The sequence below is a fragment of the Erythrolamprus reginae genome, chromosome 2, assembly GCF_031021105.1.
Source record: "Erythrolamprus reginae isolate rEryReg1 chromosome 2, rEryReg1.hap1, whole genome shotgun sequence".
NCBI lineage: Eukaryota > Metazoa > Chordata > Lepidosauria > Squamata > Dipsadidae > Erythrolamprus > Erythrolamprus reginae.
The window spans coordinates 168,896,730-168,915,348 of NC_091951.1; the positions used below are offsets into that span (position 1 = coordinate 168,896,730).

Sequence of the window (18,619 nt, forward strand, 5' to 3'; positions counted from 1 at the left end):
TGAACGAACGTTCTGCTAAGCTTTAAAAAAAATAGACATGACAAAGTGAATGGCATTTGAGTTGCTGATTGCATCTATCCTTGAATTATGACTCAAAAATAAACCCAAGGGATGATGCACTGCATGTCCATACACATCTTTAGCTGCAGTGAGTTATCTCCAAGGTAAATGAAATTGTCAGGTTAGGCTTAACTGAATGTACCATGTGGCAGTTTTGTCTCTGTTTGCTCTGCCTATTGATGGAACAATCCTTCCAGTCACTAGCTGTGATCTATTAGATCAGATTCAGGCAATTAATATCCCAATGCTACAGTTTTCTTCAGAAATTGATAATATCCCAGTTCAGATTCCTGAGCTAGGAGTTCTTTAAACTTTGGTTTATTTAACAAGCTATCAGGGTCCAGTTTGTTGGTATATAATACGCAGACACAATGGAAGTCTGTGTACCATCTTCATACCATGATGGAAAATAATTAAGTAATAATACATAATGTTTTGTTATGTACAAATCAGCTTGGTATTTTATGCAAGTAGGCATTATCACTTTCTCATTCTATTAAAATTATTCAAGGAGGAGTAATCAAAAAGGAGAAGGGAATGAAAGGGGCACTTTTACCTCCAAGGAAAAAGGAATTAATTTGGGAAAAGTAAACTCTCCTTCAGTCAAACTCAGCTCTAGATGACTTCATAGATAAGATTCTTGGCAACAATACAGAAGCATTTTGCCATTGCCTTCTTCACAATATTTTTTAAACCCTCCATTATCGTTTCCTGGTTTTTCTTATACTCCCTCATCCAAAAACCTATCAGGTTTAGTTCTGTTTAGTTTTTGGAAATCTAATAAGTTTAACTCCTGGTAGAGGATATCACTTAATTGGATACTGGAATAATAGCAAAAATAGTATAGCAAAAAATAAATTGTGTAATGACGACAGGAATTCTTGCAAAAACAACAACAAATAAGAGTGTACCTTCTGCTCCCTCAACTTATGACCACAATTGAGCCCAAAATTTCTGTTATTAAGTGCGACATTGGTTAAGTGAGTTTTGCCCAATTTTACGATCACTGCAGCTGATAAATTAGGAACTGGGTTGTTAAGTGACTCAGGCTTTCCCATTGACTTAGCTTGTCCAAACATTGCAAAATCTTGGGAGGCAGTAACGGTCATAAGTATGAACCCATTGCCAAGCATCTGAATTTTGATCACAGCGTCATGGGGATGTTACAAAGGTTGTAATTGTGAAAAACGGCCGTAAGTCACTTTTTTCAGTGCTGTTGTAACTTTGAGTGGTCACTAACTGAAATGTCAGTTGAGGACTATCTGTATTAAACACCTCACATGGTCAAAAGTAAATAATCCTAAATTAGGCTGTTACCAAAAGTAGAAAAAATGGAACTCATATCTCCTCCCTTGTTAGCCCTTGACATAGAGTGGGCATGGGGAACATGGGCAAGAAATCTCAACATTTGTTTTGGCATAAACGTTCAATAAACAGGGGGGCCCTGGAGAGCTTTTATAATTATTTCCACATTTATTTATGCAATAGATCCATATGTCTGAATCTTGTTTTCCTGGAATAAATAAATTCAGATTTACTTATTTGTTTGTTTGTTTCTTTATTAATTATTAGAAAGTGACCTTACAGGTCATCAGGTCCAATCCCCTGCTCAAGCAGGAAACCCTACACCATCCAAGCCAGGTGGCAGTCCAATTTCCTTTTGAATATGTCGAATGAGAGCTTTACCTTGTCCGATAAGATTAAATACAGGTAGTCCTCAACCTACAGCAGTTCATTTAGTGGCTGCTCAAAGTTACAGTGGCATTGGAAAAAACATTGGCTTATGACCAGTAATGGGCAGCCAAAAATTTTACTGCCACACTGTGGGTGTGGCTTATTTTGTGGGTGTGGCTTAATGGTCATGTCACTGGGTAGGCGTGGCTTGCCGGCCATGTGACCAGGTGGGAGTGGCTTGAACGATCATCGTTCAAGTGAACTGTTAAGTCCTTAACTTACAACCTTACCAGTGTCGTTCGCTGGGGTGACAATTTGCTTCGCGTTTCCTGCGCTCTCCTTCCTGGGTTGCCCTCCCACCTCAGGCTGGGTAGCTAGGCGAACGGGTGCTGCCAGAAGCATAAATGCTGCCAGCGCTGCTTCCACCCACGCCTTCTGCTTACATCTCCGGTAGGAGGTGGCCGTGTGAGGCTGGAGGGGAGCCAGGCAGGAGAGAGCTCGTCTGAGGCCAGGAAGGAAGAGGAAAAAAGCAAGGAGCGCAGACACAGCAGCAGCAGCAGGGAAAAAAGGAGAGCCTAGCCAAGACCAGTAATCCAGGAAGTGACCGCCGCTGCACACTCATCTTCATTTCCGCTGGTGCGTTAAACCCTGTCCTGCCTGCTGCCCACAACTGCTTATGACCCTTTCTCCATTGCATCTGGAAGGAGAGTCCAACATGGGTATTACTCCAATCCTATTGGTAGAGACTGAGTTAAAATTTACATATTAATTAAGCACCGCCCCCTCTGCTCTCCCCATGAGCCAGTTTTAAAAACTCAGTCACAGAGTAGAGACATGCTGAGTTTTTGGGCTAGATTAAAATATCTAGGAAATGTGTAAAAATAAACTGTTTGTTTGTACCGTTTTAATCCTTTTTTCTCTTGTCTTTCAGATGTGAAGCTTGAAGAGGATCAGACGGTCCGGGGTCTCTGCCCTCAGCGGGCACCACCCCCAACGACTCTCCTTAGGGGTCTTGCCTTCCCCCAGTGGGAACACCCCATAGAGGAGCACCCAGCCTGGGGGTCCCTGGCCTCCGAGGCCATACCGGGGCTGTCAGCCGAAGGTGGGGGGGTCCGCCCCCCCCACTGGGAGGCTTGAGGGCGACTCGCGCGCAGCGGGAGACGAGCGCCTCACAGCTGACGGAGAAGTCAGCCCGGCGAGCATTGAGGAAGCCGCCGCCGAAGCCGCAGCCGCCGAAACCGCCGCGACGCGGCGTGAATTGCAGCAGGGAGGTCGGGAACCCCCCGGAGAGCCTGGAAGCGGCGAAACAGCCCCCAGCAAGAGCGGGACCTGTAATCAGCCCGGCGAGCCGTGGAGACTGGGCGCCGCCATGTTGGGAGCGGCCGGAACGGCGAGGCGTCTTTGAGCGCCAAACAGCTGGCTGGGCGGCAAAACTGAGCGCGAACGGGCTGGGAAGCCCTAGTGCGCAGGCGCAGGTCCAGGGAGGCCGCGGGCGCCATTTTTCGGGGCAATACTGACGAGGTTGGCGAGAATCTAAGCCACCGGAGGTCAGAAGCAGCAAAGCCTGTGATTGTGACCAACTATTTGTGAGTACAATGGAGGAGCACCAAGCCAAAGAGCTTCCAAGTTCTCCTGCCCCCTCTAAGGATAAGACAAAGGGGAAGCCCAAGGAGAAGGCTAAATCACATTCATCTGCCTCTTCTTCCTCCATTAAGGAGGCTGAGAAGCGCATCAAAGCGCTAGAAAAAAAGCTGGAAGCTGCATTACAATCTTCCCCAGCGGGGCTCCCCCCAGCTCAGAGACAATCATCTGAACCCAGGTCACCCCTAATGACCTTTGGGCCTACAGGGGCTGCAGCAGAGGGAGACTGGTCACCAGACAGGCAGTTCCTGCCCCTGCCCCAAGCCATGCCCTCGCCCAGCACATCCTGGGCTAGGCCTGAATCTGCAGGACATGCGGGAAGAAGCTCCCAGGGGCCAGCAGCCACGTTCACCCCTACAGCAGCGGGCCTGCGATCCCAGCCTGGGGCGTGGCAGAATTTGCCCCCAGACTTGCAGGACTTTATTGTCAACGCATACTCACAGGGCATGGCTCCTGGGGCTCACCAGTATGGAAGACAACAAGCGACAGGTTCATGGTCGGCACCGCCCCCCTCGGGTTTGGGGTCCCTGTTAGAAGAGCAGGATCAGTTTGAGGACAGTGAACCGGAGTATGGCCTTTCCGAGGACGAGGCAGCCCCGGAACAGACACCCACAGTAGGTCTGTTTAAACCGGCACTCTTCAGAACCCTGCTATACAAAGCCAAGCAGGTAATGAACCTTCCTGGCTCAGCTAAGACAGCAGAGACCGCTGAACCGGAGCAGACTTCGGCCTCACTGCTCGAGGAGCCTCAACCCGAGTCCGACCATTTTCCTGCTTCAGGCATTTTCGTGAAGGGCTTAAAGAGACCTTGGCAACAACCGGCAGCCGCACAAGGGCCTTCCAACCTTGAGAGGCGATTCTATACCTTCGACGAGGAGGTGGAAAAGTTGCTCTAATTCCCCCCAATCGACCAACCGGTAGTCACGCTTGTTTCCAGCGCATTGGTTCCCTCCGAAACCGGGGAATGCCTGAGACCGGAGGAGAGGAAAGCAGAGACATTGCTGCGTAAAGCGCACCAGATGTCTGGCTGGGGGTTCAGGTCGGCGGCATCTGCCTCGTTCATCAATCGAGCATCACTAATGTGGATCAAGGAGATGCAATCTCGCCTGGGGCCTGAGGATGGTCGCCTCCGTCAGGACTTAAGTAAGTTATTGGCGGCGACGGAATTTTCAGCGGACGCCACCCTACACGCGGCCAAATTTTCCGCACGAAGCATGGCAACCACACTATCGTCACGCCGCCTCCTGTGGTTGAGAAACTGGCAGGCAGATCTTAAGTCTAAGTGGCGCCTGGCCTCCGGTCCCTTCCAGGGCTCCACACTCTTCGGGGACTTGTTGGAAAAGGTCCTAGTGGAGGACAAGGACAAGAGGAAGGTCCTTCCTAGAGCTAACCGACGACCAGACAGGAGGTTCACACCTTATTCAAGGGGTCAGTCCTTTCGCTGGGACTCTGCTACGGGACCCAATCAGAATCAACGCCCCTTTTCCCAGGGGCAGTACAATCATCAGCCCTATAGGAGCGACCGAAGCTCCTTTCAGGACAGGCCGAGGGGCTATCAGCAGTCCAGACGGCCATTTCGTGGCAATTCCCAGAGAGGGTTTAAGCGCACGAGATGACTTCGACGGCCATCAGCCTATAGGGGGAAAACTGCAAAGCTTCGGCGAGGTCTGGCAGGCGACTTCCTCCGACAGATGGGCTCTGGCCACAGTTACACAGGGACTCAGGCTAGAATTTTTTCTACCACCTCCCAGCCGTTTTATACGCTGCCCAGTAATAAAGGACTTTCAAAAGAGACTACAATTGCGCAGGGAAATTACGCACCTGCTAGACATCCAAGCTATAGAACTAGTTCCGCAGCAGGAGGAAAGAAAAGGGTTCTATTCTATGATTTTCATCGTTCCCAAGGCATCAGGAGGTTGCAGGTTGATCCTCAACCTGAAGCAACTGAACCTCTTCATAAGGTACAGGAGGTTCAGGATGCACTCGCTGCAGACCATTCTCGCCTCCATCCGGACACAGGACATTTTAACATCCATAGACCTCAAGGAGGCATACTTGCATGTTCCCATTCATCCGGAACATCGCAGGTTTCTCCAATTTTATACCGACGGAAGACATTACCAATACAGAGCCATGCCGTTCGGCCTGTCATCGGCCCCAAGAACGTTTACGAAACTCTTGGACGTATTGACTGCCAGCTTAAGAGCAAGATCCATCAGACTCATGGCCTACCTGGACGATATAATCATTTTGTCCAGGTCCAAGCTAGCAGCAGAGAAAGATCTCAACGAGACAATACATATGCTGGAACTCCATGGCTTCACAGTCAATGTGGAAAAAAGCCAACTGTTACCTACTACCAGACTTCTACATCTAGGAGCGATTATAGACACTCAGGAGGGCACGGTGTCACTCTCACAAGAGAGGCAAGACAACATCAGACACTTGATCTCCAGTATTCAGCGGGGACCAGTTCCACTGTCACTGCTATCAAAGATACTGGGAACATTAGTGTCAGCCATTGGCATTGTCCCCTGGGCCAGGTTCCATATCAGAACACTGCAATGGTTCCTGCTTCCGGCTCAAAGGTCCAAGGTGAGCCATTGTCACAGACAGGTATACTTGCCCCAGAGGGTCAGGGAATCCTTGAAATGGTGGACATCCGCCGCAATCAGCAGAGGCTCTCCCTTCCAGATAAGGGATCAAGTCATCCTGACCACCGATGCCAGTCTTACCGGATGGGGCGCCCACATTGGAGCTCACATGGCTCAGGGCCTGTGGACGGAGGAGGACCTCACTTCGGTCAACATAAACTTTCTGGAACTAAGAGCGGTGTTCTTAGCGCTACAGACATTTGCACCTCTGGTTCATCAGCAGCACGTGTTGGTGCTCACGGACAATGTGGCGACCAGAGCCCACTTGAACCACCAAGGGGGTACAAGGTCGCAGCGTCTCATGGAGGAGACAAAGGCACTATTCCGCTGGGCCGAACAGCATCTGAGGTCCCTAACAGCGGAACACATCGCGGGGATCAGCAATACACAAGCGGACTGGCTGAGCCGGTCCACCTTGGATCAGTCAGAGTGGAGGCTGGACCCGGCACTCTTTCATCAGGCAACGAGACGGTTTGGCCTTCCGCTGGTGGATCTTTTCGCCAGCTCACAGAACACCCAGCTTCCAAGATTCTACACGCGGTTCCCACAGCCAGGGGCGGAGGAGGTCAACGCCCTTCGAACGCCCTGGCCGCCGGGCCTACTCTATGCATTTCCACCAACAAACCTTATACCACGAGTAGTGGAGAAACTCCTGCGGGAGAAAGCGGAGTTGTTACTAGTGGCTCCACACTGGCCCCGATGACCGTGGTTCTCCGACTTGATGGCACTGTCGGTGTCGACACCTTGGAGAATTCCGGACCACTTGATATCCCTCAGTCAGGAGGAACTTCATCACCCAGATCCCCAGTGGCTCCAACTGACCGTTTGGCACTTGAACGGGTCAGGCTACGGGGATTGAAGATACCAGAGAAGGTCATAGACACTATGCAAGCTGCGAGGCGTCCATCTACTTCCCGGATTTACCAGACGACATGGGCGGCCTTTTGCAGTTGTTGCAACAGACAAAGCATCAATGCTGTACAGGCTTCGGTCATCACAGTTCTGGAGTTCTTACAAACTGGTCTTGACAAAGGGCTAGCGCCCAACACGCTAAAGCGACATGTGGCGGCCCTTGCAACCATGATACGAGTGGAGGGAGTCCGTTCCTTGGCTTACCATCCCTGGGTGAAGGATTTTCTACGGGGAGCATCAAATCAACACTCTCCACCGGTTCGGAGGTTTCTATCATGGGACCTTCCGTTGGTGCTCAGGGCCTTAACAAAACCACCATTTGAACCCTTGAGGTCTATACCTTTACGACTACTGTCAATTAAGACAGCCTTTCTAGTGGCTATTACCTCCGCCCGGAGAGTGTCAGAGCTAGCTGCCTTGTCGGTACGCCCTGACCTTTGTATCTTTTATCCAGACCGGGTGGTGCTGAGGCTGGACCCTTCCTTTGTACCGAAGGTGAACTCAGAGTTTCATAGGAAACAAGAATTGATTCTGCCAGATTTTTGCACCCATGGCAGCCACCCGTCGGAATTGAGGTGGCACAAAATCGATGTACGCCGTGCAGTCAAGATTTACATTAGACGCACAGAAACCTTTCGAAAGACGGAAAAGCTGTTCGTTTCATTTGCATCAGACAAAGAGGGACTTGGAGTTTCATCGGTTTCCATTAGTCGTTGGATCAGGGACTGTATTGCGGAGGCATACAGGGCTCGTAACCATCCGGTGCCAACAGGAGTGACTGCGCACTCAACGAGGAGTGCGGCGACTTCAGCGGCCTGGGCTACCCAGGCGTCCATAGATGACATCTGCAGGGCTGCAACATGGTCAGCACCATCGACTTTCATACGACAGTATAAGTTGGACTCCTTCGCCTCAGCAGAGGCGGCTTTTGGGAGACGTGTTTTACAACGTGTTTGTGTTTCTCCAACGTCCCTGACAAGACCTTCTCCCTCCCATGGGCCGTAAATCTCTGGTATATCCCATGTTGGACTCTCCTTCCAGATGCAATGGAGAAGAACCGTTGTACCTACCTGAACGGTCTTCTCAGTGCACTGGAAGGAGAGTCCAAACCCACCCGGTACAGCTATGGGTGCAGGGACGCCGGAGTGGGCAGTTAGTCAGTTTGGTTGTTACAATAAAACTTGGTTATCCTCTTACTATGGTTCTTCGTTTTTAAAACTGGCTCATGGGGAGAGCAGAGGGGGCGGTGCTTAATTAATATGTAAATTTTAACTCAGTCTCTACCAATAGGATTGGAGTAATACCCATGTTGGACTCTCCTTCCAGTGCACTGAGAAGACCGTTCAGGTAGGTACAACGGTTCTTTTCACACATTGCAGGATCTCTGGGATAACGCGATCAAAATTCAGACGCTTGCAAACAGATTCATATTTACTCTGGTTGTATTGTTAACCCTTTGTGACCTTTTGACAAGCAATATGGAAACCAGGTTCCCTTGGCCACCATTTTATTAACAACTGTAGTAGATTCACGTAACTATGGCAAGGAAGATCATAAAATGAGGCTACATTCACTTAGCAAAGGTCTCCCTTAGCAACAGAAAATTTGGGCTCATTTGTGTTCGTAAGTTGAAGGATGCCTGTAAATATCAAGAAATCATAAAGCCAGTCCTATGGTAGGTTTCTGTTTCCATGCTTCTCCAATATCAGTACCAACAGCTCTTTTTTTAAGTCTTTGGACTGTTCATCTCCCAGAAGGGATGAGTGGTACCATATTTTGGGGAGTATAAATCGCACCTCCCCCCCCCCAAGAGGGTGGAAATGTCAGTGCATCTTATACACTGAATTCAATCATTTTTTGCCTCCCGAAGCCCTGCCCCTGCGCACCATTTTTGTGAAAAATGGGCCTGTTTCTGCAAAAACAGGGTGAGCAGAGTGTCTGGAAAACCTGTAAAGAGAGCTCCTGGGGGCTGGGGAAAGGCAAAAACACCGCAATTTTTGCAACCAAAAAAAAGGGCTAAAAATGGGCCATTTTCCTCAAAGGCCTTTTTGCCTTCCCCCAGTCCCCAGGAGGACCTCTCTGTAGGTCTCCCAAACAAACCCAAAACAAAACCTTTTTTTCTTACTTCACTCTTTGAAATCATGGCGCATCTTATACACTGGTGCATCTTATAGTCCAAAAAATACGGTAATTTAAAACTTTACTAATTAGATTCCCTCCTCCCTCCCCCAAGCGTATGGTTTTAAACAGCTCTTAAGTCATTTGTTTGTTACTTGTGTTTGAACTTCTCTTAGTTACCTTCCATAGCATTTCCATAGAAACTCAAAGGAAGCTGGAATTTCTCATGATTAAAGAAACTCTTTCCCAATATTCAAACCATTAACCTGGCTTGAAGTGCAGAAACCTCAAATGACCTTTTGTTGAACCCATCTTGAAATTTGAACTGTTAGAATGAAAATAAACTAAGGAGATTTTTACTCTATGAAATTTGTAATACAGTAAATGTTTGAAGGAATCACACATTACAATAAAGTAACTCTGCCCTCTGGTGGAATTATTCGAGATGTAATATTTCAGGTATCTGAATAAAAATCCAGGATCCTTCAGTTAGGTAAAGAATCTGATCTGGTTATATTGAACTTATGTTATAGACATAATTAGACAGTGCAGTTATTTCAGGCGTGCTACATCTAACAACTGAATTCCAACAATTCATGGTTGTTTGTTTGTTTTTTAAGTCCACTATATATATTTTTCAATCAATATTAACTTACAGGGGGGCACTGTTCATTTGTTGCCTTCACTTGAATTCCTTTTCATAGGAATGAAATGTGTGTTGGCTTTTTTCAGATGTATACTTAGGCTGAATTGTGACCGGAAACTGATCGGCAACCAATGCAGACTGCGGAGTGTTGGTGTGACATGGGCATATCTGGGAAAGCCCATGATTGCTCTCGCAGCTGCATTCTGCACGATCTGAAGTTTCTGAAAACTCTTCAAAGGTAGCCCCATGTAGAGAGCATTAGAGTAGTCGAACCTTGAGGTGATGAGGGCATGAGTGACAGTGAGCAGTGACTCCCGGTCCAGGTAGGGCCGCAACTAGTGCACCAGGCGAACCTGGGCAAACGCCCCCCTCGCCACAGCTGAAAGATGGTTCTCTAATGTTAGCTGTAGATCGAGGAGGACGCCCAAGTTGTGGACCCACTCTGAGGGGGTCAGTAGTTCCCCCCCCCCCGCCCCGGGTAATGGACGGACAAACGGAATTGTCCCTGGGAAGCAAAACCCACAGCCACTCCGTCTTATCAGGGTTGAATTTGAGTCTGTTGACACCCATCCAGACTCCAACAGCCTCCAGGCACCGGCACATCACTTCCACTGCTTCGTTGGCTGGACATGGGGTGGAGATGTACAACTGGGTATCATCAGCATATTGATCATTACAGCATCCCTGTTGTCACGGGAACAAAATTCAGGTGTAGTGATTCACTTAACTGGCCAAAGGGGAAAAAAAGATTGTAAAATGAGACACCACTCGCTTTACAACTGCCTTGCTTAGCAACAAAAAATTGGGGTTCAGCTGTGGTCATAAGTCGAAGACTACCGTAATTCTGGAAATAAACAAATGTTGTTCTCTTAGGTTTATCGCTCATTGTAAAAAAAAATACATAGTTTTGTTTTGCAGGCCTAGAGACTTCTTTCAGCGGTTGTCTGCAACCCTAACAGTGAGATGGATGCTGCTCAGATGTGGCTCCTGACATTTCAGCAGCACTTCTGAACTAGTGGCCGTAACTCCTCTTAAGTAAATTACGCACGCTAACAGGCATGACTCCTTAAAGACAAATCACCCAAATAAAGTTTTGTGCTGAGGCCAACGTGCACGTTTGTCCTAACTTATTCTTTCTTTCTTTCCTTCTTTCCTTCTCCTTGAAGACATGACTATGGATGAAGTCCGAGAATTTGAACGAGCAACTCAGGAAGCCACCAACAAGAAAATTGGATTCTTCCCTCCTGCGATATCCATCTCCAATATCTCCCTTCCCTCTTCGATCCGCAGTGGTCCTTCTAGTGCTCCGTCTACACCTCTGTCCACAGATGCACCGGAATTCCTAGCGGTTCCCAAAGATCGTCAGCGGAAAAAGTCTGCCCCAGAAACTCTCACGCTGCCAGATCCAGATAAAAATGCTCTCTAAACCCAGCATGGTTTCCCCCCCCCCCCTCCTTATGACAAGCTATGACTGAAAGAATATCATTTGCAAAGTTCATGGTAGTTGTTTAGATTTAAACAAATATTGATCTGGAATCGTGCATTTCCCATTTCCCCCCGTTTCCCTTAGGCTTCCCTTGAAACTAGTTAGCTAAATGCATGCAAGGTCATAGTTCATGTGCTCTGATTCCCAAACTAAAGCTCTAAGCCATATGACAAATGTTGCTATCAACCCAGAATGAAGTAGCTTGTAAAAAAAAAAAGCAAAAAAAAAAAGCATAAGCAGCCTCTTGTAGTGATGGCTGCAAGCAGAAGATCTAAAATTGCAGTGTTGATGACTGGAGAGGGTTACAGGGATTTCATGAAGCTGGCGAGAACGTCCCAAGAGAATGAGGTTCTCCTTAGCTACATTTCTCATTTCAAGCCATTCTATCTCCATTTCTGAAATCCTTTTTTACTCTCAGGCCGAATGCACCTTAACGTAAACCTTGGAACTGCTGATTCACTGATCAACACTTGAATAATAATAGATTCAGATTCCTTTTTACAGATTACAACTCAGGATTTGGGTGTAGCTAATGCACACTTCAAAAATTAAAGAACCAACGTGCTCTAGCTTTGTCTTAAATTAGAATCATTTCGAGATCCTGGAACTATTTGTATCTTGCACAAAAATTTGTAACTCCTTTTTATTCTGTGCTGTCGTAAAACTTTTCTGTGTTGGTTTTGGAAGAAAAATGGAAATGCAAACAAAATCAAATAGGCTCCAAAGTCGAAATGGGACAAATATATCCCAAGAAACAGTGCTATTATTAATTCATAATTCAGTGCAGGTCTTCTGAGTTCCTATGAAATTAATGAAAGTCGAGACTGAAAACCCCGTTAAAAGTCAGCCCATTTTTTGCAAAATTGCGAGCGGTCATTCATCTAGTCAACAACTAGAAGTTTTGCTGAGGGTGTTCACACTGCCCTGTTAAAACAAAAGCAACAGATTGTAGCATAAAATATGTTAGGCTTACTATGCAGATTCTTTCTCTCATTTTAAAAATTGTGTGTGTGTTTTTGTGTGCGCGTGCAGACACACACATGCACACATACAGGGTTTTTAGAATCTTGCATATGCATATATAAATATAGGAAATAGTGAATGCATTGTAAGGCCGAGCCATGAATAACATTAAGAAAGAAAACTTGGGGAGATCCAAAAAATTTTTTTAAAGGTGCATCTACCAGTAAATCTAGTATATCATGCTCAAGAGAGAGAGAGACTCAGTGCTTTGTCCAAAAGAGGTACTTTTTTTTCTTATTATTCTCGTTATTATTACTTTGAATACAGGTAGTCCTTGACTTTGTCAGAATTAGCATAGACCACCTCAGCAGGGGTGGGTTCCAACTTACCTCGCTCCCTCCTACACCACATGGGCAAGCCTGGTGGGGGGGTGTAAATGTGCAGTAACAAAAAATCCCCCCGAAAAACCCCCACAAAGCCAGAAAAAAAGATGGCGATCGCATGCACAGTGCCGGAACTGGGCTTCTGCACATGCTCAGGAAAAAGAATTTTTTAAAAAGATGGTGGTACCCCCAGACCAAAACTGACCAATCCGGTTTGGTGACATTGTGACATCATCAGTGGGTTTCTATTGGTTCGGACAAACTGGTCCAAACTGGGAGGAATCCACCCCTGCACCTCAGAGAACTTACATCCCGACTCCAAAGTTCCAATAGCTACCCCACCACCACCGCTGTGGTCACATGACAGCATTTCAGCCACTCAGCAACCAGCCTGCGTTTATGGCTGTTTGTAGCATTCCACGCCCCACCACCATGTTTTATTACGGTACATTTTTTGCCAAGAAGCAGCATTTGCTTCTGTTTTTTGGCAAGACCTACCCGTAGGAAACAATTGTTTTACTTAATAACCACTGCAGAAAAGGTCATAAAGTCAGGTCAGTCATGTGGGTAACCACTGTATGACTGTCACAATTTACGACCATAACGGGCAGCTCCATTACACTTGTAAGTCAAAGGCTACCTGTACAGGCACCTGGATTCAAAATGAAAAGGATAACGTGGTGCACTGCTACAGTGAACAACTCATTAAGAACCCTCTGTCTCGTTCTTGTTTAAGAGCAAAACAATTAATGTGGGAATCTTCCGACAGAAACGAAACAACCTGCCAGCTTCCTGAGTTCCTTCAGTTGTATTCTTTTCCAACAATGAAAATAGAAGTGTTTCTCTTTTGACTTTTGGTGCCTCAGAAAACGATATTAGTTGCATCCAGCCACAGAGTTGGGAGAGACAAAATATTGGCCTGCTAATTCCATCACCCTTCAGTCTCAGGAATTAAATATACTTCTCCATATACAATTTAGGACACTTGGCATCTGTTCCTTTCCTTACAATTCATTCAGAATCTAATTTAGTAAATTAAGTAGTAGTAACCCCTTCTAAAACTAGAATCATTTGTGAAAGTGTCATAAACATATAGCATTAGTACAAGGGGAATATAGAAATATATATATATATCCAGACCTCAGGGGGGATAAAGATAACTTTGAATAATAAAAAAATTTCTAGCAAGCACGGCAGCATGAATTTTCATATGAAAAAGTGTAGCAGACTTAAATCTCCAATTAACTCTCAAGTGACTTCTTACTTAAATTGTACATACCAAGAGAACTGTTGTTTAGGCTTTAGTTATAGAAAGGTAGATTGGGAGAATAGAATGCACTATGTGCATTTGAAAACTCAAAATATGTAGTAGCTCTGATACTGTATTTAATTCCCCCCATCATTTAGCTTCATGCCTTTTCTCAGTTATTACTTAAAATATCTTTTTTTCTGCTCAGCATTCTGAAGTTCTGTATGACACTTGTTAATAAATGTTTTCATTATTATTGTTACATTTCTATACATAAGTACACCCGGCGTTTGTGGCTTTAAGTTAGCAGAAAATTGTGGTAAATTTCTGTAATTTTAAGCCAAATACTGCTCTCTCTCTCTCTTTGTATCTGCTGTTAGAATCTTGCACAGATCGATAAGCCAAGATATCAAATCATTGGAAATATATATAAATATATATATATATATATATAAATGCTTGTTAAAATGCTGCATAGTATAAAAATGAAAGGCAAGAGCATGCTATGGAAAAATAATGGACTTTTCTATGATACTTTCTGCTCTCAATGTTGCAGCAAGAATTATTTGTTCATCTTGATGTGCTATCCAAATTGGGTGCTTAATGAATAGGGAAAAAATGATTATTTTGCATGTCTAGATGATGGCTGACACAATCATGTGCCAATCTGCCTACTCTTGGCTTTTCCTATATTTTCAGGAATTAGCAAAAATAAAATGGATGTTTCTTCAGCATATACACTCTCAGGCACCTACACTCTTGACAAATTATTTTACGCTCTTTTGTCACATTCTATTTTCCTTCCACAGGTTTTGCCACTAAAGTAGTCAGTTATCCCATTTACTTTTCTTTCTTGGTTTTTGTCATCTGCTTTTTTTAAAAAAAAACACCCATATTTCTGACGCAAGGAGAATACCTAAATCACATTTCTAGCATATTTTTGGTTGCACTAATGTGTCTTTTCCATGGAAAAAGGTTTGGCTGAGTTGTATTGTTGACTTGTCTGATATATTTTGTACAGAATCTGCTGTATATTTTTAGCTGTGTGTTTTTTTGTGAGGATCAGATCTGTGGATGTTTATTTGTTTTGTGGAACAAAGTGGCACTTTCAATAAAGTGTGGTGCAGCAAAGCTAACTGAAGTGTGACTAGGCCTTTGAATCTTAGGCCTGTTCCCCCTTTTCTCAATGATAACACTCATCATTGCTAAAAAGAGGAAGGAGGACTACATTCGGAAATGAATATACTGTTGGCTTTAAATTAACTTTTCCTATCAAAAAAGGGGGCTCCTGAAATTATCTGTTTCAAGGCCCATCTTGGACCTCCTAAACAAAAGAAGAAGAAGAAAAAATTAAGTTTATTCATAAGAGTCTCAAGAAAGATGCTTAAACTTTATTGTTGAAAACAATATTGTATTTTCATCAGTTACGCTTTCCATGTATACAAATCTTTAAAAATCCATGTACATGTCCTAGAGAGTCTTCATGGAGCTATATTTGCTAAGAAAGTTTGCAACAAAAGTATTTAAATTGCTATAAAATAAATTTGAGCCTAGCTATTTTTCACATATCAGTGTACATACCGTAATTGATGTACGTTTAGATCAATTATTTCATATTGAATGAATAGAAACAATCTAATCAATTTTCAGGTACAGACTTCACAAGTTATTATTCTGGGGAAAATAGGAGGAGGAAGGATTATTAGGTATGTGGCCTAAAACATAGTACAATATGTTTGCCACCTTGAATTATTTATAAAAGGCGAGATAATAAATCAAATTACTGTTAAAGAGCCCAACTGGAATGGTATCGTCTAGAATAGAAATGCTCTGGGCAATTTTTCTTACTGAGGATTTCTGTTTCATTGGCAACGTTTCATTTTTTTTAAATGAAACTTTTTAAAACTTTGTTAATAGAAATGAAAATTGCTCTGCTGTTTTTATGTAAACAATAATAAGAGATAGCAATAGCACTGAGACTTATATACCGCTTCATAGTGCTTTACAGCCCTCTCTAAGCAGTTTACAGAGTCAGCATATTGCCCCCAACAATTTGGGTCCTCATTTTACCCACCATGGAAGGCTGAGTCAGCCTTGAGCCTGGTGAGATTTGAACTGCCAAATTGCAGGCAGCCAGCAGAAGTAGCCTGCAGTACTGCACTCTAATCACTGTGCCACTGCAGCTCATGCGGAGATGCACGTCTTTAATCACACATAGGGTTGGATCCTGAGGTTCCTCTCTCTGAGCAGAAAAAAATCAAAACAGTTAAAATCAAAACACATCAGTTAGCCTTCCCATGCTTAGCATAGGGCCAATAGTCAAGCAAAATTCCTCTCATGCAACTTTGGGTTGGGATTTGCTGCACTGGAACTTTAGAAATATGGCTGTTGTTTAAAAGAAATGCAATGTATACACTTCATGGTAGTTAAATCATCAGATGGGAAGGGTTCATGAACTTGTCATTAGGAACTCATCAATTACCATCATTCAGATTTCTGTTTTCATAAAGGCTTGAAGCTAAACTAATCGTGGGGAAGGGTCTTCTTGTTTGAACGGCATCGTCTTAAAATTACAATTGTCTACGATTTGTTTTAATGTTCCTTCTAGAAGTTTTTTGTTTTGTTTTATTTCTGTGACAATCCTTGTGACTTTGAGTGTTGTGTATAGTAGTGAGGTTTTCTGAGAGGTTTTGTTTTTATTTTTGTTTTGTTTTTTGGTGATAAGGTTAGTGTAATGAAGGAAGGACCAAATGCTCCAAGTTACACAATACAAGACAGGAATAGAAGAGTCACTCTCACGGTTTCCATACGTACATAATTGTTGCTTTTTCAGTTATTTATTATTGTTTGTAAAACTGCCTTTTCTTACATTCTGTTGTAAATAAACTACAAGCAATCTTCTTTCCAAGACTGCCTTGCTTCATTTCTGAATTCATGTAATGGCAAAATGTATATCTTGCTATATTTAAGCCTCTTCAGCTCTAATCCATGGGGTCAAAATATCTAGGGCAATACCAAATGAACCCAGCATTAGAACGTTCTCTGGTTGAAAAAGGGTGAATCTTTGAATGATGCATAAGAAGATAGTAGAAGACATTGTGGACGCTTGATGCCGAACCAATGAATTTATTTTGAATATCTCAAAACATCAACAAATTCAAAACCTTTCATCAAGGGTTTACAGCAGGGGTCCCCAAGCTTTTTACACAGGGGTCCAGTTCACTGTCCCTTGGACTGTTGGAGGGCTGGACTATAAAAAAAAATTATGAACAAATTTCTATGCACACTGCACATACCTTGTTTTAAAGTAAAAAACAAAATGGGAACGTACTATTTAGAGAGGGGAGAAGGTCTGAAATTCATATATGTTTATGTTTTGTTTTTAATTTTCTTTTGTTGACATCTGATTGGCTATACAAGGTTTTCTTGGCTTATGAAAAATGTATAAAGAAACAAGGAAGCACTTTGGCATAATGGTTAATAAGTTAGAAATATAATTGGTGTTGCACTTTTTGAAGGAACATTAAGGAGGAAATTTAATTAAAAGAAAATGAATGTAACTGGATGACAAAATTAGAAAAAAAAACCTTTTGCAACTTTTTTGATAATTGATATTAGTTACTAACAAAATACTGCATTTTATTCATGGAAAATTAGATAGTCGTTTTGAATGTATGTTGAGAGAAAAAATTTAAAAAAATACACACACACCAAAAAACAGTCCTTTCTTCTTCTGTCCCTCCATTCATTTCATTCTTCCTTCCTTCCTTTCTTCCTTGTTCCCTCCATTTCTCCTTCCTTCCCTCCTTTCATTCCTCTCCACTTCTCCTTCTGTCCCTCTCTCCCTTTTCTTTCTTTCTCTCTCTCTTTTCCCTGTGCTTTTGTCACTCACCGGTGGGCTGGATAAATGGCCTCAGTGGACCGCATGTGGCCCGCGGGCCGTAGTTTGGGGACCGCTGGTTTACAGGAATGAGTGCCATATCAATTATAAATAAATACCATGTTTTCCCCAAAATAAGACCCTGTATTATTATTTTTTATACCCTGAAATAAGCGCTTGGCCTTATTGCCATGTACTCAAAAATCCAATTGGGCTTATTATCAGGAGATGTCTTATTTTGGGGCAAACAGGGTAGCTTCATCAGATGTATGACGAAATGAAATTGGATCAGATAAGATCAATTTTTCAGGTACAACAAGATGCTTTTTGTGTAAACAAAAAATTCATGTAATGGAAGAAGTGTTGGAGTAGGCCTAGAGAGAGTCAAGCTGAAGTTCATTCTCAACCATGGAAGCTCCCTGAGAAAATTTGGTCAATCGTTCTCAACCCGATCTACTCATAGCATTGTTGGTTGTGGAGAAAATATGGAGAGGGAAATGCCATATATGATTGCCTGACTCTTTCTTGCTTTCTCTCTTTAACTCATTCTCTCCATCCTTCCGTTCCTTTCCTTCCTTGCTTCCTTCCTTTCGCTTTCTCTCCCTCTCTTCTCTCTCTTTCTTATAAATTATTTTTGAAAAATATAATATCTATACATTTGTAAAACAAAATAAAGTAATTCCCATGTTGTTATGGTTATATAATAGATAGCAGTTGCCAAAAGTTGTCACATTCTGAATGTAAGATCTACGCAATTGGGAGGCTTCCTATAAAATTCTATATGTATAATTAATGGGATTTAGAGATGAAGGTGTGGGGTTAATTCTGCAGTCAGTTAAGGCTAAAATCATCAAGGATGACTTCGTAGGGGGACTTGTTTCGGTTTCATTCATAATGTAAATCAAATGACTGAACATGATAATTTTAGATATGTTGAGCGTATAAGCAATGAT

At 43.7% G+C, this 18,619-nt stretch overlaps 1 protein-coding gene across 1 annotated transcript in view; it reads left to right on the forward strand.

The window, feature by feature from the left end:
* PITPNC1 (phosphatidylinositol transfer protein cytoplasmic 1) overlaps positions 1-16,694 on the forward strand; it is a 207,499-nt gene extending 190,805 nt beyond the window's left edge. Inside the window, exon 9 of the mRNA XM_070740337.1 lies at positions 10,872-16,694. Within this exon, the coding sequence (XP_070596438.1) occupies positions 10,872-11,131 (260 nt within the window). The 3' untranslated portion in view covers positions 11,132-16,694. The remainder of the gene's footprint in view (positions 1-10,871) is intronic.
* The last annotated feature ends 1,925 nt before the right edge of the window (positions 16,695-18,619 follow it).